The 22,200-nt window shown below is 42.7% G+C and overlaps 1 protein-coding gene across 2 annotated transcripts in view; it reads right to left on the reverse strand.

Annotated features, from left to right (window-relative positions):
• Positions 1 to 22,200, reverse strand: part of Cacna2d3 (calcium voltage-gated channel auxiliary subunit alpha2delta 3) — an 810,117-nt gene that overhangs the window by 73,982 nt on the left and 713,935 nt on the right. For both annotated transcript variants that reach the window (XM_021181598.1, XM_029469011.1), the window contains 2 exons: positions 4,840 to 4,901; positions 3,689 to 3,733 (listed from right to left, as the gene is read on the reverse strand). In XM_021181598.1, the coding sequence (XP_021037257.1) occupies positions 3,689 to 3,733; positions 4,840 to 4,901 (107 nt within the window). The remainder of the gene's footprint in view (positions 1 to 3,688; positions 3,734 to 4,839; positions 4,902 to 22,200) is intronic.

Consider the following 22,200-nt stretch of genomic DNA (forward strand, 5'->3'; position numbering starts at 1 on the left):
GAGAGACCATAGCTCAATAAATAAGACAGAAGACCAAGGAAGACAATTCCTGACATCGACCTGGGGCTTTCACTGCACATGCATGCACACAGACAAAAAAAAAAAAAAAAAAAAAAAAAAAAAAAAAAAAAAAAGAAAAGAAAAGAAAAAGAAAAATGAAAGCAGTTACAATCTTTTAAAAAATCACGGCTTGCAAAGAGGTAACTCCAAAAATATACATTTGGTAGGAGGTACCTGTGTCCCTCCTCATACCTGCTATTAAACAATCCTCTGATCTATCCAGTTGCTAGGATATAGCCCTGTTCAGCTCGTTTATCATTCAAGACATCTTTCATATGCCAGAAGACATTCCTACCAAGACTCAGAAAGTCCCTGTCATCCACAGACCACACCAATCTCTATCTCATTGGAAGGAGCATAGAGCCTCATTTGTCATAAAGATTTTGGCCTCTCACAGGACAGCAGTTAACTTTCTTCTGTCTTCACAAAACACTGGTGTTGTCAATAGGTGGTGAAGTTGATGGACAGGTGAGTGGAGCAAAAGTGGCTGGACTGCTGGGTCACACAGAAATGGGAAGTGGGCATGGCCTTTCCATCCATGCCTCCTTTATCAGCCCCATACCCTTGCAGGAGTACTGTCTGCCTGAAAGTTCGTTTTTATGCCTTGTTATCACTTCCAATGTAATTTCTTCCTCCATCTTTGCTGATTTAAATGTTGCCTCCTCAGAGGTGTCATCTCTGACCAGAGTACATAAGCTTCCTCACAGCATATATTCCAATTGGTTAAAAACAAAACAAAACAAACAAACAAACAAAACCCCAAAAGATATGTGTATCTTTCCTGCTACTCATAAGTGCCATGAAGTCAGCATCTCCCTACGCTGTCCTTGGCAGTTAGCCAGACACTTATTCCCAAGAAGGACTCAGTCAACACATTATAAGGGAGCATATGAGTGCCTGAATGGTTCTTTTGCAGGCTCTGTAGCTGACATTTATCCTAAGTGGAGTGGAACTTTTTACAGCCCTTCTTGCGCCCCCGTGATTGTGTCCTGACAATCACATGCTTCCAGCTCTTACTGGCAAACTAAAGATGTCCTCCTACAAGGTAGAAATATGTCTTCATACCCTATCCACCCTCACAGGACACACTTGCTGGGGCCCAGTGTGTGCTAATGGGGTGACAATGGACTTTCAGGGTCTCTCAGCCATCATGTGTCTGAGCAGTCTAAAAAAGTAGACCATTCTCTCTTTGGTGGTGCAGACAGAGTCACAGGTTCAGAATGAGCCCCAAAGCTGATTTTAATGGGGGACTTGGTGATTTGGGGGCAGCCGGGGAAGAGAAAGGACGGGAGACAACTCTATGTGGCTAATTAAAAGTTATGAAAAGAGTGACACATGGCAGGAGTTTGTAGGAAAAAAAAATGGCATTGGGTCCAAGTGGGAAGGCAGGCTGGTTTTTCATTGAAAGCATGGCAATTGGTTGCCTAGAGCCAAAACTTAACAGTCAAATGCAGAATAGATGAAAATTTAAAGGACAGACTGGGCATGAGCATCAGATCAATTTTTAAAAAGAAGATCAATTTAAGGCTTACTTTTCAAAGTATGTGACCTTTAGGACACAGGGTTCCTAAAGACCATGGTACTAATGAGAACTTTGCAGCATACATTTATTGTTCCCTAGTGTATGAGCCATTGCCACCTAGGGCTTCAGGCCCAGGGAGCAACCACATTTGGGAGGAACACTTTGGTGCATGTTCGGTTTAGGGCCAACAGTAGTGTGCCTTTTATAGGAGACATTGTAGAATTTTTCATTTTTCCCTCATACATTCTTCCCTGTGACTCTAGAAATTTCTACACCCATGGCTGTGTGGTTGGAGAAGCAGAGGAAAAGAAAGGCTTGGAAAATTGTCCAAGATTATAGTGGTACCTAATTTCAGAGTCACAGAATCTCAACAGTCTAACTTAATGGCTCGTGTCTTTAAATACCACAATATGCTACCTTCCCCATCATTCAAAGTGCAAACACTAGCTATTTCCAAGCTTAGAAGGAGATGTGTCTTCATCTGTCTTTATACGGGGATACACCTACATGGTATGAGTTGTAGGAAAATAAAAATACCACCTCTTGCTTATATAAAACTGTTTAAATAGTCATGCACATGTATAGTTAACCACTCATTCATCTAACCAAGTTTCCTAATGACCATCCATCCTTCCAGCCAGCTAGCCAACCAGGCATTCTCTTTTCTTTTACTGAAGCTGGGATTTGCAGCAATACCCACTGTAGTCTAGGACACACCTTTTGGTGCCATCTGAGCACTCCAGAGAGGCAAGAGGATGGAGTTTGAATCCAACAGCTCTTACTAACATGCTGGCATGCCTTAAAGCCAGAAGGGAAATCTGAGCCCCCCTGGTTAGCCTATAAAAGTTATCCCCAAGCTTCCTAAAAAGGATGCTGAACATTCTTAGGGGGAAATTGTTTTTGATCTGGCGATCAGAAAAAGTTGGGCTTCTGCTGAAAAGATGATGGATTGGCTTTTGCTCTGCAGATATGGTGACTCATAGTATGATAGCAGTAGGATAACAATTTTTCTTTTAAGCTGGCAGCTAGACCACTGGGAACCAAAAAAAAATTTTTTTCTGACTCTCTTCTGGACTCCCTTTTATATAAACATTCTTGTTTTCCATTTGTCTACTTTTAAAAACTCTACTCCTGTCCTATGCTTTCTGGGTTGAAATCATGTTTGGAAAATGTTCCTGAAATCCTTGTAACCAGGATTATAAATATCTGATTATAAAGTTAAACCATGGGATAGAGAGGTACCATTCTGGCTATGACCAAAGGTACATCCAATGGGAGGGCTTAAGAGGGTAACACATTAGTTTCTTCTATTGCTGACCTAAATGATTCAAATCCCTCACTACAGAGAAGGGAGAGGGGAAGGGGAAATGATAGAGACATCTTAGGTAGAAATAGCTATGCTAGAATGAAAAACTGTGACTGAAAAAACTCTTCCCTCCAGATTTACAGTTTACTAATTCCATGAGATGAATCAAACCACTCTTTCATCTCAATCTCCTCTTTGATTGTCTTTTCTTTCTTCCACTTCTTACACACACACACAGGTCTTGCTATATATCCTGGCTGGCTGGGAACTCTCTATGTAGACCAGCCTGGCCTTGATTTTAGGATCCCCTCCTGCCGCCACCTCTTGGCTGAGTTCTGGGATTACAGCTTTACACCTCACTGGTCCACTTAGCCTTTTGTTTTCTTATAAACAGCGGCAATACTTCCTACCTATTTAACCTGTTGTTCTGATGGTGGGAAGAAGATGAAGCATGGCCACAAAGCTTTGAGAAATGTAATATGATCTTTAAATATGAGTAATGTCTCTTACATCCTATAAATAAGACACGAATGTTCTACTGCCTCAGTCTAGGAAACATCTAAAGCATATTTCCCTGGCTCTCCGAACCAAACTATGTGATTACGGGTGGGGAACAAAACAAATGTCCTCTCTGTCTGTCTGTCTGTTTGTCTATCTGTGTCTCTCTCCTCCCCCCTCCGGAGGGTGGCCCAGAATAATAATGTGTCAGGCCAGGCTCTATACACAGTAGCATTTCTCTGTCTAACTGCGCTGTCTAACACTTCCCTTTGGCCAGAAACTGGACCAGGAAGGTCCCTTACCTCGTCATCACAGCTTATGGAGCATTTGCCATCCAGCGAGGCACACTGTTGTGGGAAGGAAGCAAGGGGAATCATGTTACTGGGTCATTCATCCCAGCATGTGATGCAGCTGCTGCTTAGCTAAGGAGGTCATGGCCTGTGATGCAAATACCAGGTTTCATCCAAAGGGGACGCTTCAAGATGAGGCTTGGCCATGTTCTCTAGAGTCTACATGAACTCAGAATCATACTATAAAAGACAGTGTAGGGAGTGCTGGTTCCTTCCCATCCCTCTTAATTTATGTTGTCATTCAACGCTGATGGTATCTCTTAAAGATCTCAGATCTTCTGGTAACAAAAGATATAATTATGTCATTATTTAATTTAAAACTATTTCTCAATGACTTTAAAAGGAAACCCTTGTTTATGTTCTTAGATTATAGTTTCCTATGTATCATAATTTAAGAAATGATAAGCTCCTTATGTATCCACCCTTGAATGAGTCTCTAGGTTGGTACCATATTATGATGAGTGCACACTAAACATGCAAGTGCTGGTTTGCCTATTGTGTGCTGATCTCACTTTTGCTGGGACTATACTTCTAATGTTTAGAACTAGGCAGGTGGAAGAAATAACTCCATGGCTACTGATTCTGTTGAACACTAGATGGATATCCCTGACATGTCTTAGTTCATAGGCCATAGCAATGGGGAGGCTTTTCCCTGGATTTCCCAAGTGCAATAACCCCTTGATGTTCTTTGGGCAGAAAGGTAGATACATGTCTTGACCAAGCAGGTCATAGGATGGCCTTCTACAATGAAATAAGGAGAAGCACAAGTAACTATCTGGACATCACAATATGATCATCAGTAAGTCACTGTGAAATAACAGAAGGTCCTAATATTAAGGGGAAGACTCCTTTTGTAAAGTCACTCTGTTGATTCCATAATTTAAGTAGTTCCTAGGAGCAAATCCTCTGCTTTGCCCAGCATGTGGTATCAAACGTGCTGACAGCCTGTGTTTTACAGTAAAATGGAAGGTAATCCAAGGAGCTGGCAGTTCATTTTACAAACATTCATCAGAAATCTGGCACTCTTTGCCCCAGCTACCCATATTGGGACACCTGTATAATAACAGTGGTGCTAATGCCTCGAGATACCGGCTAGAGCTTACCTGTCTGCTGGCAGTCCAGAACTTCCTTTGGAAGAATTCAAGTTTCATCTGAATGCCTACAGCTGGGACAGATTACAAATAAAAGAAAGCATCAGAGAACCCTTTCAGATTTCAGGTTGTCATTGGAACTTATCCATCATGGCAAGATTGCTGACACAGGCATACCAGAAAAAAAAATATTAACAGTGACCCATACACCCATGATCTTCCAGAGCTCCAGCTCTGAACTTGCTTCTTTCGGGTAAGGAAATCTCAAGGGTCCTTGCACTTAGACCTCTATCACAAACTAAAGTCAGTGTAGATGTTCTTTGAAGTGGCATTACTTCAGTGTGCATCTCTAAAGGTTATACATTTGTAGCACCAGCACAAGCTGACGACATTTGTCATAAAACTATCTAGAAGCTAAATAAATATCTCTTCCATTCTTTCTTTCTTTCTTTTTTTTTTTTTGAGCTATTACTTTCAAAACTCAATATATCCTGCATGGTGTTTGTTTGTTTGTCTGCTTGTTTGGAGATACAACATCTGAAAGGCAGCAGCAGTTCTGAATTTGCAAGAGTCACTTCACTCTGATGGCACTGGCTGCACTGGCCCCTAGTGTCCAGATCCCAAGCCTCTTCTCTCCCTGGGAGAAGAAGAGAACACACAGCTCTGTGTGTCTGTGGAAATCTTCCTAATCCAACAGTAAAGGCTGGCCGCATTGACAGATATTGATGGAAACTTTAGGAAGTGGCATTTGGTGGGACCTTCCAATTAAAGCACAAGCAGGCTCATCACATTTCCCCCAGGGAAGTTACATCAACATATCGCAAAGCAAAATGGTCAAGAGCCCAAAAATCATCAGATGCTGTTCATACTTTACAGGAGTTCAGAGAATGATAGGGCTGGGCAGATGGGGGCAGAAGGAGATGTACCCTAGTGGAATTTTACACACTGGACTGGTGTATAAAGCCTTTCCAGGACTGGCCGTGGTGTCTGCACATTGCCTGTATGCTATTTGTCTTTCCTTCAACACTGATGGTAACTTCAATCTAAATAATAAAACCAAGAGGCTTTAAAAAAAATTCCTGGATGATAGTATAGCTAGAATTACAGGGAAAGAGGAAAACCCTAAGTAAATCGCTGGTCATGGTTGGTCCCCAGCAGAATGGAAGCTCCTGGGGGACATGGAGAAGAAAAGCACTCATGAAGAGCATCTTCCTCTCTCTGCCAAGTTCATGTAGCTCAGACTTTCCAGAGGTGCGGGAGGAGGAGGAGTTTTCATAAAGGCGATTTTTTTCCTTTTATAAAGTGTTTCTGCTCTGGAGTCTTTAATGTGTTGGCTCTACAGACCTACAATGTGCCCTTTTGATACTTGGTCAGACTATGAGATGAGTTGCTCATTTCTGCCTTGAAGCCAAGGTCATTGAAAACCTGAAGAAAACTGCTCATGGAGTCTGGGGAACATTTGTAGCATTTCAAATAAAACCTGTCTTTCAAAATGAATATCGGATCAAACCAGGGTGCATACTACAGTGCAGGTGGGATTCAGTCAGGTGTGTAAGGAGCTGAGGGCTGTATCTTGCACTTCAGAAAGGCTTGGGAGGAACACTATGGTTTTACCAAAGTCAGGCAGCAGCTAACAGCAACTGACTTCAGAAAAGAGGGCCCCAGAGTTGCCATGACAGCAGGCAACTGGTATCTAGGAGGATCAAGAAGAGTTTCTGTCTTCTACTTCATGGTTCCCTGCTGCCTTTTCTGGCAGTGATTTTAATGCCATCTGTTTAGGCCAAGGCCAAGGTCATAGGAAGCTGCAAGGACCTATAGGATGAAAACACAAGAGTTCCTGAAATAGTCATTCCACAGCAAATCTCCATGGTGTCTCTTCTTCCAAGAGTTCAGAGTTGTCCTATCTACCTGAAAGCTCTTGTGTTTCCCTAACAGTTTCCTGTACCCTTTCTGAGCACCCTCCCATCCCCTGGCAGGGCCCCCATTCACCTCTCTAGTGAATCTAGCTGTTCCCTGCAGGGTGTTTATCCATCCCACATACTTAGAGTCTGCTATCATCTCCCTCTATTGGTCCTGTACCCCAGCTCCTTGAGGCAATTTAATCTTTCCTCATGAGTCAGTTCCTCTGTCCCATTAATCATACAGGCAGGCCGACTTTCTCTGATCTTCCTCCAACAAGCTGCATCCTTGCCCTAGGCCTGATGCCCTAACCAAGACACTGCTTTCCTGGCCCTTTCTCCTCTGGGCCATTCGGCTGCTGTCCAGTGCTCCTAGTATCCTGATGGTAACTTGTCTGCCCAGATCCATCTTGCTGTGTTACTGTTGGCTGCTCCCCTGCCTTCTCCAACAGCATGGCCTTGGCTTTGGTTCATATCTCAGATTTAGACTTTCAGGGTTTTCCCCTAGAGTTTCAGATACTTCTCTGTGGTTCAAAGATTCACAGTCACATTGGTAGGTTGAGCTAATGACCATTTGTTCTCTGGCCTTCACTGTGCTCAGTGCTAGGTTGGGTGCTAATTGAAATGTGATCACATACCCTGTGAGAATCCAGCTGAGAAATAGCTACATGGTAAGAGCTACACTACAGGCAGAATACAAAGAGTTGGCCAAGGGCTTTGTGTATGTGATGGCACAGAGATCTAACTCAAAGCCAGATAGGAATCAAGAGGAAACAAGGATTCAAATGGAAGAAACTGCATGGAGCCTTTAAGACCACAGAGCTTTGAGGATTGAGAAGAGTGGGTACAGCCAGCAACCTGGGTGAGCAGGCGCAGGGTCAAATGATAAGAGGCCTTAAGTGTTATGCCAAGGCATATGAAGACTTTCTCATAGACTGGGGATTAGCTCAGGGCCAAATCCAGCTTCATTTTGTAAATAAAGTTTTATTGGAACAGTCATTTGTTTACATACTGTCTGGGTCTATATTGCCAAAGTTGAGGAATTACAACAGAGGCAGAATGGCCCACAAATCCTAAGCATCTACTTTCTGTCCCTTTACAGTGAAACACTGCTGACATTTGCTATAGGTACTACTAGATATCTTTACAGAATTGGCAGGACCAGCTTTGTAGTTTTGAACACCCACTCCCAGCTTGCAGTACAAATGCTAGGCCAAGGGCCCAGACAGTGGGCAGCAGGACAGTGCACAACCTTTGGCCAATGGAACATACAGCTCACCATTTCTTGAGCATGGAAATTATTTCAAATACAAACCAAACAATAAAAAATAAAAATAAAGATAAGGGTGAAGCCTGAGGCCGAGCATCACTCTGTCTCCTGTGCTTTGTCCCACATGTTTTTCCTTTTCTACTTTTATCAGAGAAAACATTTTACCTTGGTAAGGCTGCCCCATACACCATTCTCCATGACCTAAGTGGAACCTGAGCTATTTTGCGTGCCCATCTGTTTGGTTCTTTCAACAGCATTTCAAGCCCTAGTAGTGTATTCTGCTTCCAGTCGGTCTTGCTAATTTAATAAGGGAAACAAGGGCAGAAAATGCTTTAGTGAAACCCAAATCCCAAGGAGAGTGCAGAAAATAAAAACACCATTCTGTGGGTTTGAAATTTTTTAGACAGTCCAGAAAATCATGAACATATTTTCCTGGAGTCTGTGGTATTCCTCACTTCCAATTGATTAGAAGGTTCCAGGGCTCCTACTTCGTAATCTGTCATGAGAACACAGGTTGTTTTTGCATACAACACTGAACATGCCCCCAAACAGTATTTCATACCATTCTTCCCAAAGTACCTCTCCCTACAATGGCCTGAAAATATATGGGTAGTCTTTAGAAATTAGGCAAACATCCCAGTTGCTGTTAAAAGAATTGTCATTATGAAGAGTTCCAAGCCTATTCCCAGGAAGTACTCAGATGTCTCAGGCACAAGCATCTCTTTGGATTTGAACTCTCTAGGTGATAACTCTTGCAGCATTTGCCATCGTTGTGAGAAGGCCTGGGTACATATCAACTTAATACCATACAACTGAGACCTTCCACAGACACCTTCCTTCTAGACTTTTCTCTTTTCCCAAACTTGTAGCTTCTATCCCCTTCACCTATTCCCATCCTCTTACTTATTGTTTCAATTTCTATCAGAAGCCCAGTAGCTGTTAGGCAGGAGATCTGTTGTCATCAAGATGTAGATACAATAGGCAAGGGCTAGAGGATGTGGAGGGCTATCCAATCATTCAACAGAACCAAGTTTGGAGTGACAGGGGCTATCACAGGACATCACTCCTGACCATTAGACTATTAGAATGCCCGTGATTCATTCACTGGAATATAGGAGAGGCAACTTCTTCTGGTGCTCTGATTCTGTGCTATTCAAATGTACCATTTATCACTGAGTTCTTTAGTTGCATGAATCACATTTTAAGCGTTCAATAGCTCTGTGAACCCAAAAGCTGCCGTGGTCACTAGTCCAATCTAGAACATTTTTTACCTTTGCAGGAAGTTCTATTGGACAGCAATCACAAGAGGATTTGAAGGTAATGTTCTACAAAGGCCAGCCCATATTACTGCTACTTAGATATGAAAGAAATGAGGATGGCATATGTATGGAGGGTTCAAAGAGTTCAGATGAGATAGGACTGCCATCATGACCCAACTTGGATCTGCAAAGGGAAGTTGTTAATTATCTTGAGAAAACCCCCAAAGAAATTAATGCAATATGTTCAATGTGGCTACCACCCCCAAGATTGATTTCTTTTGCTTTATAAAATTTGAGAATACAAATTACATTTCCAGTGCTATTATATTCAAATGCACTCAAGATGAAATCATGCCTGCATCTCATATCACATTAATAGACACGCATTCAAGTGTAATCTGAAACTCACCAAGTAACAATGTCACATGTAAAATTAGAAATAAAATAACATTTTCATATTGTATTCATTTAGAAATCATTTTCTGCAGGCTGGGCCTCAACTTGCAATCTACCCTTAGGAGCCCAAATCCGGTTTATAAAATAGCATTCACCATGCCTGGCATGGAAGCTTCAACAAACACCCATGTTTCCAAACATGCTCTGCCCCTCCAGCCATAGAATTTGTTCACATGCACTTGGAAGGCTTATCCAGGAGACCAAAGAACGTCCCAGAACTGCCAGTGATTTATAACCAAAGTGTGTGGCTAAAGAATTGTTTGTGAGCCTCGTTTCTAAGACTACTGCTGTGAGCCCTGAGGACTTCATTGTTACTTCTTTTCTCCACATGGAGAGTCTCATTGCCTCATTTCTGGGGACAAAAAATAAATGTGAGACAAAGGATAAGACTATATAACATGAAGTGTGTTCTAATACTCTCACGGGCTTACAGTGTTGACTACCTTAATGGCAAAATGTATCCCCAGACCTTTGATTCCCTTATATTTCAGAACTAATGCACCTTTGATGAGACTATGTTGTGCCTAAGCAGAGAACCTATGTATGGTAAATCCAAACTGTCTGTAGACCCAAACATTCAGTAGAGTGTAATATTGGGGTATAAATTCTTTACAAGATCACCACTCCAAGCAAGCTCTTTAGATGGATCATTTCCCTTCAGGAGTATTGAGGAAGACTCCACCATCAGACCCTGTCAGTTGTTGCCCTGGAATGGTGCAGTCTGTAAGCGGCCAGATGGGTCAGAGCACAGGACTGAAGAGGAGCGTTATCACCACTATGGCCACCACCAGCTCTGTGTGTTCACTAGCCATGTATTCAATCATGGAGATTTTTAAAGACGTGGACATTACTGACAGTGTAGTGGGAGAAAATGATCATTTCTTTCTGGCTCACAAGCGGTGGTCACATCCTGAAGTGACTCTGTGCTCACATGGCCACAGATGGAAGAAGTCTAACAGATTCCAACCAATGAGTAGAGGTCTATGACAGGAAGCTGTCTGTTTGAGAAAACAAAAGTATAGTAAAGTAATAAATGTGCCCAATGTGGAAGGTTCCCTTGTACCTCTCCTCTTCACCTCTCCGCTTTTGAGAGTAGATCTGGGCTTTCTGGAACCAAATGCCCATCAAGATTTTCTCCTATAGAAAAACAGCCCCCTGCTGGTTAGATTTCTCACACAAAGTGATGGCTCAGATGATGCCTGAGTTAATGTCTCCTGTCCAGTCCCAGCCCACACTTGGACAGTGTCCCTGAATTGTTATCGCTTTGTACACAACGGCAAAGACTGCTAGCTGTGATAGGAAAAGAAAAGTAAAAAGTCAGGCATCCTGGGATTCCAAGTTGCCTCAATTAACAGTCCACCACTGTGATAGTTGCTAGCCAAGCCGCATTTGTTTAAATGTTTTCTTCTGTTTGTTTTCAAAACAGTTAATTGCAAGTAGAACTAACAAGGAATTGGAATGTTGCTTCTTTAGACTATTTCATGATTAACCCAGGCTTTGGAACAGGGCCACTAGTGGCATTGGAGTGCTAAAGGACAGAACTCTGACCTTTGCTATATCAGTGCAAGGTTTGTGGATGTCCAGAGAAATGACTTCTCACAGGAATAACAACTGAAAACTATAATGCGAATTATGACATAGCTCATCTGCAAAGTATTTCATGTGAAGACTTTAATGAATCGCATGATGGAATGTTGGGCAGAAAAAGACAACTGAAATCCTGGGACTAATTTGGGTGAAACTGAGAACAGAGAACCCTTGCAAAGATGAGGGGGAAAGAGAGGGCAGCTGTTCTACTGTCCCCCTGGGTGTCAGGCTGACAACCCCAAGAGCTTTCTTAATACTGTGAGGGAGACCAAGTATCAACAACCTTCAGAAAAATACAGATCGAAGCAATATGCATTCATCATAATCTTAGTAAAGTCTGGGCACTCAGTGTTAAAGTTTGGTATTGTTTCAGAAACAAGGGAGAAATCTCATAGAAGCAGACACTCCACATAATTCAGTTGATGCCAAATGAAGAAACAGAAAGATAAAAGGGGAGGAGGCGCTTTTAGCTCCCTTACCAAATGCATAGTTCAGTTCTGAAGTATTCCCTGTGGTATGTGGGAGGTAAACTTTTGCATACAGTATAGTAATGCTTTTAAAGAACAAAGAGCTGCATGATGTTTGTCTGGGCAGAAACGGAGGGAGCTCATGCGATCCTTCAATTGACAAGAAGATGATAGAGAATTTTCTTTGAAGACTCATAGCTGTACACATCTCTTTTAATCCAGAACTTTCTCTGCCTACTGTCTGAGCCTGGTTTCTGGAGACACGTGGAGGAAGGCCAGGTGTCTTTGGCTCACACATTTGTTTCATGACCTCTTTTCATTCTGGTCAGGGTTTCTTGGGAACAGTCACCTTTAGCAGAGTCTAACAAATGGGAATTGTACATGTGTCCTCCATTTGGGTTCTAATTACTGACTGAATCAATGTTGAAAAGAATTAATAGGACTTATGGAATGGAATAATAATTATTTTCTTTACCCCCGAGGTAATCTGGAAGCATTTTGCAGACTTCATCTGAAGAAACCTATATTCCCCCAGCTTTCCAAGGTTGTTAGACCTGGCATTGAACGGTTTTTGTCAGATCATTTTATGCTCACAAAACTCTTCAAATAATATGATTTCAATGAAGATTTCAAGGCAATTCATAAAGAGTTGATTCTCAACCCTTCACCCTTTCAGAAGAAAACACTTAGGCCTCAGGTTTCATTGTATTTTAATCGAGACTACACAAATCAATGCCTATTAAGAAAATTATAAGCTTCCACATTATAGCTCCCTAGTCAATAATTCTTATTAGGTCACCACCTAATAACATTCACCAAAGACATTGTAACAAAACCAGAGGTCAAATTTCGCAAGTTTTCAAAACCCATAATACAATACTCACATGCATTTGCCAAACATCTCTGGGCTGAACATTTGTTACTGTGTTTAATACAAAGAAACAGTAAAATATCCTCATGGGCAGCCTACAAGGCTGGGAGAGATGATACAGTCATCCAATTTCAAAGCTCATGTTACAGGACACGTGGAAGGAAAGGGGATTTGACCAGACACACTTCCCTCCTGGAAGAGATGGTGAGTCCACTGCAAAGCTTCCAAACTCTGGTTCTCTTTAGGGGTGTGTAGGACATAAGGTAACTTAGGCTCCCTCCCATGCCCAGTGGGTAGAAAGAAAGCCCTAGGGCTCAACCTGGTTCAGTTGATGCCTTGTGGGGATGCTATTTAGATGTCCAAGTTATTGACATTGCAGCAGAATCTGAAAATTCAGACTTACTAGGAAAAATGCACTGTGAATGATGAACAAAATTGCCAGATAAAATACTTTTGACTTGCTAAATCTGGTAACCAGAACCCGAAGGTCACATGGTACAACACAAAGTGACCTACAGTGGCCTCTGTGGCAATCAAAGTCCTTGGGAGGGCTAAGACATTTTCATCAGCAGCCTAACTCAGGATTGGGAGCCAAGGGCACCTGTATTAACATGACTCCAATGATATAAATGATATAAATAGGTGTCCCACAAAACAAAAATCTTATCCAGAAAGATAAGGTATGCAAAAGTATTTTTAAAAGAAATTTATCCTAAACTATTGTATCTAAACAAGAGATTAATGTAACAACATTTCTTTTTAGGGTGGTATGGCTTGGCAGGGAAACTGCCTATTTTTAAAACAATGATTGCTTTACCAAGATTCACAAAAAAAAGTAAGGCTTGGTTCCAGTTGTCTTGAAATATCCTACTGGTGGGGATCCTGAGCAGATTCTCAGACCTTATAAATATCTGCTTCTCTTTCAGATAGACCGAGGGTGTGCGCTAACAGTAGTAATGAACAATTGGACTGTTAGAGCCACAGACTATTTTGATGTCCTTGTCAATAGTTCCAGTAGGGTTACTTTTCCTTCCTAGCATTCACCAAGGGCTAGCATTAAGTTACAGCATACAACACTTATGGTTTTGATTCTCTTTGCCAGCTGTTGGAGGGTTGAACTTGTGGTTGGAGAAAGTGTGAGTCAGGGAGGCAAGAAAGCTAAGGTGAGCTAAGCACAAGAGGATTCAGGGTTCCTGCCCTTGTTCCTTAGCTTCCCACCATGCTGGATACGGGAAGATCTGTGTTCTTCTGTAAAGCATCAGAGGTGCTGACTTCAGGCAAGATACTATGCCATCTCCTGCCCTCTGTAACACATGCCACTAACCTGAAAGCTCAAGAATTTTAGTTTGGCAAATTTCAACATGCTTTTGCTTCCATATAAATGAACACATGAAACATTTTCCACTGCTCGGCAATAATATCTCCATATTCTGTAAGTCAGTCCATAATGAAAATGAGCTTATAAATCAAGCTGTGAAATTGAAAACACAGGGCCTAGGGAGTGATGAGCTCAGCAGTTATGAGTACTTGCTATGCTTCCAGAGGCCTTGAGTTCAGGTCTAGCTATCCATACTGGGTAGTTTACAACCATCCATAAGCCTCGTTCTAGGGGACCCAACACCCTATTCTGGTTTCCATAGGCTCCCACATACATAAGGTGTACATAATATCATGTACACATATTTACACAATCAATACATCTTTTAAAATTAATAGCTCATAATAGTAGAAGTATCACGAGCATTTCAGATTTGAGATAGTGTCTCACTATGTAGTACTGGATAGCCTTGAACCTCAAATCCTCCTGAGTGCTCTGAGTACAGAGATTTCAAATGTGTGTCCCTTTACTTCTATTACTAGAGTACTTAATACTGTTTTTAGGCATTCTTCCATGTGTCAGGCATCATCCAGAAGCCTTAGAAACCTCACTGAAAATCTTCAGGAGGCTTGCAGTGACTATTGTTCCCAGCCATATGAGACTCTAAGAAGACCAAGAATCACAGAAGGAAGTTACATGTTGAAACTCTTAGACAAGGGCATGGTCTTTATGCTTGATTTCTCTCATCCAGTGGAATCTAAAGTTTACACGGATGTCTTTATTGAAGAGACAGGCTCCCTGGTATGAGTGAAAATTCACAATAACCTTGAAGATCAACCAGAATGAGAAAGATGGAGAGAGCATTTTAGGTCAAATGCAAAATTCTAAGCTGGCAAAATGATGAGTAGGAGAACACATGTCCATCTGTGTGCTGACACAAGTGACAAAGTTGAATGTCCCTAGTTTTTACAAGACAGGGACGGGACTTAATAGGGAAGTGCAAACAAAGCTGGTGATCATTCTGGAGCTAGCCTGTCATCAGCAGAATTGCCTTCTTGGTGGTGGGTCAACAAGACCATCTATTTCTATCTTTATCCGGAATCTCCATTTCATTTACCATGGAAAGGATGACTACACCAGAGTCAGGCAAAAGAACAGCATGTATATATGGGATGGGCCTGCTTCCCTCTGGTCTCCAAAGTCAAGCACCTGGGTGGCAGATGTGTCCAGCTGCAAAAGAGCCTCCCAGAACAGCTGCACACAAAGCAACTGAGTCGGGAGGGCGGAGGGTACCCGGATGCATTAACAAGAGGGGCAGGCAGTGCTCTGGAGTAATCAAGCATGCTCTCTCAAACTTCCTGGAATCTCAGGACCTTGAGATGTTTGGGATTCAGCCCTGGAGTGATGGATACTAGTTTTGTCCCATAGTTTAATCAGTCAGATGCTGAGACTGGAAAAGCCATCTCCTGTCATTAAGAGATTGCTCCCAAACACATGCTTGGCAGCCTGTAGGACTTTCCTCAGAGTTCCTCCAACAGTCTGCACTGGGAAGGTCTCCTGAGGTGGACAGTGGGGAAAGGTCGGGCCTTCACTATTGATGGGCAGGCAATTCTGAGCCTTTGAAAGCAAGTACCATACCTAAGGGCCCTGCTCAACAGACAAGAGTCCCTAGGAATGAGTTGGATGTCTGATCTCTATGTACCTCAACTTTCTCCATTCCCACGGATCCCCTAGAGCATCTGAGACCCAAGAGACTTTAAATAAAAACAGAACGAAGGAAGGAGTAAGCCAATATAGAGCAGTGCAGCCATGAGGCAGTTAATCAGCTTCCTTTCACGCTTTCTTCAGGGATAAGAGTTGGAAAGGCACTTGTTAGCAGCATTCTTTCTCCCAGAGTTTCCTGGCACCCCCTGGCTCTTCTCCATTCCCTCAACTAAAGCATTCCAGGCCTCTGGCCTCCGGGAAGGGAGGACACAGAAGAACTCAGAGACCAAAGGAACAAAATCTGGGGTTTTGAGTCTTTTAAAGCAGAGGCCCTTAGGAGCCTCAGGACAGGAGAGAGAATAGAGGAACTACTTAGGCCCCTCTGGTATTCCCCAGTCAACCTTCAGGTCCCGCTGAGATTTCTGGGCAAGAATGAGAACCTGGGCTGGAAAGGAAGACATTCCAAGGATAGCTAAGGGACAGATGGCTGACCCAAGGGACAAATGCGTATCATACTGTGCCCACTTCCTCCCCTGAATGGAACTTCCAGTATAGAGACAATTACTCCAAAACTCATACTCATTTATCACTGCTGAAAGGCAACAGGACCCCTGGACTTCCTCTCTATCATCCTTGATATTGCTGGACAGGATCTCAGAGTCCCCAGATAGACAACCCAAAAGGAGGAGGGTCCTTGCCCAACAGGCTTGCCATGGTGAGGCCTGAGAATAGCCAAATGACTTGAAGGTGGCCATCCCTGGAATGAGGAGGCTGTGGCACTAGCCTGAGTATGGCATGAAGACAGAAGACCAGATGGGCCTGGGTGATTCAGGAAATGCCTGTGTGATTAGCCTTCTCCCCCTTCAGCTCAGGATGAGTTTCGGAGGGAAGGGAAAGAGAAGCTGAATTCACTGAGAGTGTAGAGCCATCAGAACAGCAGAGGCTTCAGAAGGAAGCTGAACAGAGTTCAGGTAGAGCTCCCTTGAATGAGTACTTGAAAGGCATACACTGCAAGTCATGGTCATTATGTGTTCATGACATTAAAAACAACAACAACAACAACAACAACAAAGAAAACAATAGAGTTCTTAACTAAGGTGGGTGACCTCAGAGCAAGACTCAGACAAGTCATAGCACCCTTCCCATGGCTATGTAGAATTAATACCCAAAGAGACCCAAGAGCTGCAGCTTGAACCTTCCAGTCCCTAACATACTGTGATACCAATGGGCTGCAGAGGAAGTAAGGGCACATCCCTACTGCTGGCTCACGTTTCCACGGACAAGCTAAGAAAACAACAGATCCCAAAGTGTAAAACGTGCTTATTCCGCTGCTGTTTTCATAGAAACCAGACCTTTGACTTGGGACAAAAATCTTCAAAAGAGAAAGGAGCATGGGTGTCCAACTATTCTAAGGGGTGATTTTTGAGAAAATAGAGTTTTCTCAGAGCTCTACTGTAAGGCTGACACATTTTATGTACCCATGGAACACCTGACTAATATGTGACAGAGTCTCAGACGTATTCAAGGTTTTTTAAAGCAGTCTAGAATGTTCTATAGGTGGGGGAAAAGCGAGAACATCTCAGTGTCACTATGCCCTGTACATTTAACCCTCTTTAAATAAAATACCATTTTTACAAGTTCTTGGAGAGTTTCGTGTCCACAGCAGATTATGTATCTGATAACATCTACCTTCCACTTCTTATTTTCTTAGTCACAATCTATATGTTTCCTCATATCAAGGTGTGCATTAGACATTAATAGCACTGAGAGAGTACTGAATCATCCTTAGAGTCTTCATTGTGTGACATGGATTTCATCACCTTTAGTTTTCATTGAGGACATGGAGGTGTCTGGAGGGTAGAGCTTTGGATAGATGATTGACATTTCCCATGTGGAAACACAGAGGGATGCCAACTAGACCAGCATTTGAGCTCACATCCTTCTAACTACAAAGTAGATGCAAAGAGCTACCCTATAAAATTAGTAAGTCATGAGAAGTTACCTAAAATCACTTACAAAGAATATTCAATGAACTGAGAGGCCTAGAGAAAAGACAGCTGCTTTGTAGGTACCAGGAGATGGGTCAGGGTATAAGTTTGTCTCACAAATACTACAAATACTTTATTCTAAAGATTTGTTCTTTTTTTTAACCTGTGCAACCTAATCTCTCTTCAGAATAACTATTGAGATAATTTTGGTGTCTTTCAAAGCCCCCCAAGCTCTGGAGAAAGAATACCACACAGGGATATTCTAAGGACAATCAAGCTCTCAGAAAACCTGCATCAGAAACAGTGAGAGTGTCTTGGCATCCAAAAGAGCAGGTTTCTTAGGGAGAAGTGGGCCTGGATACATGGATGTAAGAGATCAGAAGGCACTAGTCCTGTGACATAGGAAACTTCACTCACCAACTGCCCATGGGCAAGTCAGTACAGACCCAAACCATCACATTTAACTGTTCAGCAATCAGCAAGAGGGAAAAGCTTCTTGATTTTAACAAAAAGGTAGGGGACTTGGAAATGGCTCTGTTGGCAGCACATGAAGACCTGAGTTCGGGTCCCCAGCCGGGTATAATAGTTATGTCTGTAACTATACTTCTGCAGAGTAGAAACTGAAGAATCTAGAGCTCATTGGCCAAGAAGTCCAGCCAATGAGAGAACTTCAAGTTCAAGGAAAGATTCTGTCTCAAAACAAAAAACAAGAAAGTAATGGAAGAAATCTTTTGACATCACATCCTCTAACCTTCACATGTGTACCCCATGTGTTCTCTCTCTTTCTCTCTCTCTCTCTCTCTCTCTCTCTCTCTCTCTCTCTCTCTCTCTCTCTCACACACACACACACACACACACACACACAAGCTAGAAGATCACGGAGTGACTTAGTCAGAGCCATGAAGGTCCAAGATCCAAGGATTGAGCCATGAACGTGACTCTGAAGTTGATTACTCATTATCTTCTAATTATTTGGTTCACAATGGGGTTTGCATTACTCCCAAGGAGATGTTTTGCACCTCTATGGTAGTGTTCTGATTGCCAGTGTTGTCTAGAAGTCCCACAATCTATGGGTCATTCTCTTATAATAAATGATTCCATGTATCTCCTAGCTTTGAGCACATTGCCTGAGGCCAATGCACTTGGAAACTGGGTCCAAATCTGAGCCTTGATTCCAACTCTGATTCACATGTAGAAACAAAGTATCTCTAGACATTTAGCTGTGATCCTGGGAGTAGGGAAGGGGTCCATTTTTCTTTATCTACAGGCTGGCTATCAAGAGTGTGATATCCACAGAGAAGTCATTGGGTTAGATGGCTTCTGCTTCAAAGTGGAGATATGCCTTCTAGCTACTCCAGTCTGCCTTCTCCTTATATAGTGCCTAAGATATTTACATATTAAGGCATCCATTATAAATTATCCTCTTTGTGTTTCTTACAAAGATATTATAGTTGGGGCATTTTGTAGATTACTTTTAATGGCATATTAGAAAATGTGTTATATTTATATTAATTTCATTTTGAAATATAGCCAAGATAGTCCATATTATTACAAGAGGGGGAGGCTCTTGAGTGGGAAAGGATGAAGAACTGTCTCAGTTCAGCATCTCCTTCCCCACTGCACCATATGCACATCCCTTCTCCTCTGCCCTTGACTTTTGCCTGTAGCTTTGCTGGTCCTGGCCTGAAGCATAAACCTGGCTTTGGTAAACCTCACACGCTAGCATGTTTCTTTTCTGCTTCTCTTTCATTCCTCTGGGTTCTGATAAAGACACAAGATGTTGGTATCTGAGTCACAGTTCCATGTATGACTGTCTCATCTCAGAGCCAGGCAGGAAAGGAGAGGATCCTTTGGTGTGTGGAGAACCTCAGAATAATAAGGGAACCCCTTTCTTGGGAGCTACCTCATAGTAAAGAGCTGAAGAGTTCAGCCCTGATGTGGGCACATTTGACCCTATCAGACAGCCTTGTCTCTGAATCACTGGCAGGCTGGAGAAGGGTACGGAGTCTTCCTAACTCTTTCTTTCACAAAGCGTCTTAATTATTTTTGTCAGCACATCATGGACCATCATCACCTAAGGAGATGAGGTGGGATGGGGTGAGGCAGATGCCTTTCAGTTTCACAACATCCACCAGGCCCCTGAAATAAGGAGGACAGCTGAGAGCAAATGGGGGAGGGGGGCAAGGAACCATCTCCCGTAGATTAAAAGGGGCCTTTGTAGTGGCTACATCTGTACATTAAAATAAATCTCTCCTAGCATTAAAACAACATCTACATTCATTTGGGCCAGGGCCATATTCAGAATTAGAGAATTCTGACAAACATTGCTTCAGCATGTTGAAGTCTGCCAGTTTCACAACAAGACAAAAAAGTGACTCCAGCCGCAGTGGAGAAACACTCCCGACTCCCCACTTTCTCTCCTGACTCCCACTTTCCGGCTTCACTTGAAAGAAAAAGATTTTGCCCCTTTTTTCAGGTGCCAACCTCTCAGCCTAGTCCTGAAATGGGCAGCAAATTGCCCTTGAAGGTGGTGGACTTCAAGAGAAATTCTGCTTTTTTTCCCCTAGAGGAGGCTCCTAGAGGTTCTGTGTGCCTGTTAAAGCCTTTAATAGCTAGAGAAACACAATTTGGGGTGGCCCTCGGGAAGACTAGACATGAATAATGCCTCATAAAAATAATTACTTTTACCCAGAGTATACACGCCAAAGGAGCTTGGTGGGGGCTGTCTCGACCAAACAAATGGAGTCTTCCTTGCAGGAAGCTTTCAGCACGGCAGAGGCATCTGCGGTATGGATCATATTTACTTCTCTGGGGTGTGGTCCTCTGAAACCAGTTCTGGAACTTTCTGAAATCTCAGTTAAACAATATTAGGAGGTTTGTAGGCTAGCTGTTGATAAGTGTGCGGCATAATCCAGGTCTGAGATGACCAGTTTACATATTGAGGATGGTGACAGTGGATGCTAACCCTAGGGCAGCTGGTGTAGCTGAGGCATAGATGAGTCAAGGCTGAAAGTTGGAATGGACCATTGACTTCAGCTTATTTATTTTATAAGCCAGCAACTAGAGGTATGCAAAGGTCAGCAGCTTACCCAAGAGTCTTCAGAGACAGCTCCAACTCTAGCTGGACTGGGAAAGCATAGAGCATGTTGTTGTCTGGGAACATAGAGCCCTTTATTTGAAGGGTATCGCCCCTTGACTCTTACCGATACCCCATTATTTCCTTTAGGAAATGATATACCTATAGTTTTAGTTCATGAGGTCTGCTGTAGAGCTAACTCTCTGTCCCCAAGGTATGGAATTCATCCTTTCCTTCTTCTGCCCTGGATCGTTCTCCAAGCTATGCTAATGGGAACTAGCTCTAAGCCTCTCAGATGAAACCTTGGGGGATAAAAAAGAACTCTCCTTTCCATTGACTTTGCTGAGCCGGTTCAAGGAGACCACTAGAAGAAGAGCATCTACTGAGACTGTAGCTGACACAAATAAAACTAGAAATTGAGAGTCTTGGTGACTTCTGCTATGTCCTAGATCCTGAAACCAGATAACACTTTGTTTCTTTTGTTTTCCTTTTTAGTTATGTGAAACAGTGATCAAATAATGAGCTCCTTTTGATTTACAGATATCCGCTTAAGCTCATTTAAACTTGGTTTCTGTTGTCTGCAGTGGATAGCATTCTGATATACCCAACTGTAGTCTCGGTCAGCGACTTCTCCTCACAGGAGAAGGGGCAATGTGATAGCTGATGGAGGATGGGTGTAGGTTGGGAGGCAGGTTGATGACATGCCTGCTGCCTTTCTTACTTCATGGCAAGTATTACCCATGAATACTGGAGCACCTTTCTAGGCGGCCTCCCAATGCAGAGCACCAAAACACTATGATGCCATCAATTAACCAACTTGGCTGAGCACACAGTGATTCACACAACACAATCTTCTTAGAGGAGATCATGCTGGTATGGCTGGAGATGGTACAACCTTTTCAGGAGCACGGTACCTTTGCATTCACCAGCAAGATACACACTTTAAACTAAGTAATTCAGTGTAAGTTTCTTCTTTACACTAAGTAATTCAGTGAAGATGGCAAACTGGAGAGATGGCCCAGCAGTTAAGGGCACTTGACACTTTTTCAAAGGACCTAGGTTTACTTCCCAGCACCAACATGGTGACTCACCAACCACCTGTCACTTTAATTCCAGGATACCTAAATCCCACTACAAGCCTCCAGGACAGCCAGGCACTCACCTGGTGTCCAGACCCACATGCAGATAAAACACCCATATTCATGAAATAAAAACAAACATCTTAGAAAAAAAAAAGAAAGAAAAGGCAAAGATATATTCCCAAGAAGTGCTGTTTGCTAATCTTCACAATGATGACAATCAGAAACCTTCCACTTTATCAAAGGGTTGAGAATGAAGTGGCACACTAAGGGATGACTGGGCTCAATTGTTTTCACAAATCACCCTTGATTGACCATACACCTAAGCTTTTCCAGATATAATGGTCCCTATTTCTTTCCCTAGGCAAGAAAGCCAAGGACATGAGTTCTGGGTAGTAGA

This window comes from Mus caroli, chromosome 14, assembly GCF_900094665.2.
Source record: "Mus caroli chromosome 14, CAROLI_EIJ_v1.1, whole genome shotgun sequence".
Classification (NCBI taxonomy): Eukaryota; Metazoa; Chordata; class Mammalia; order Rodentia; family Muridae; genus Mus; species Mus caroli.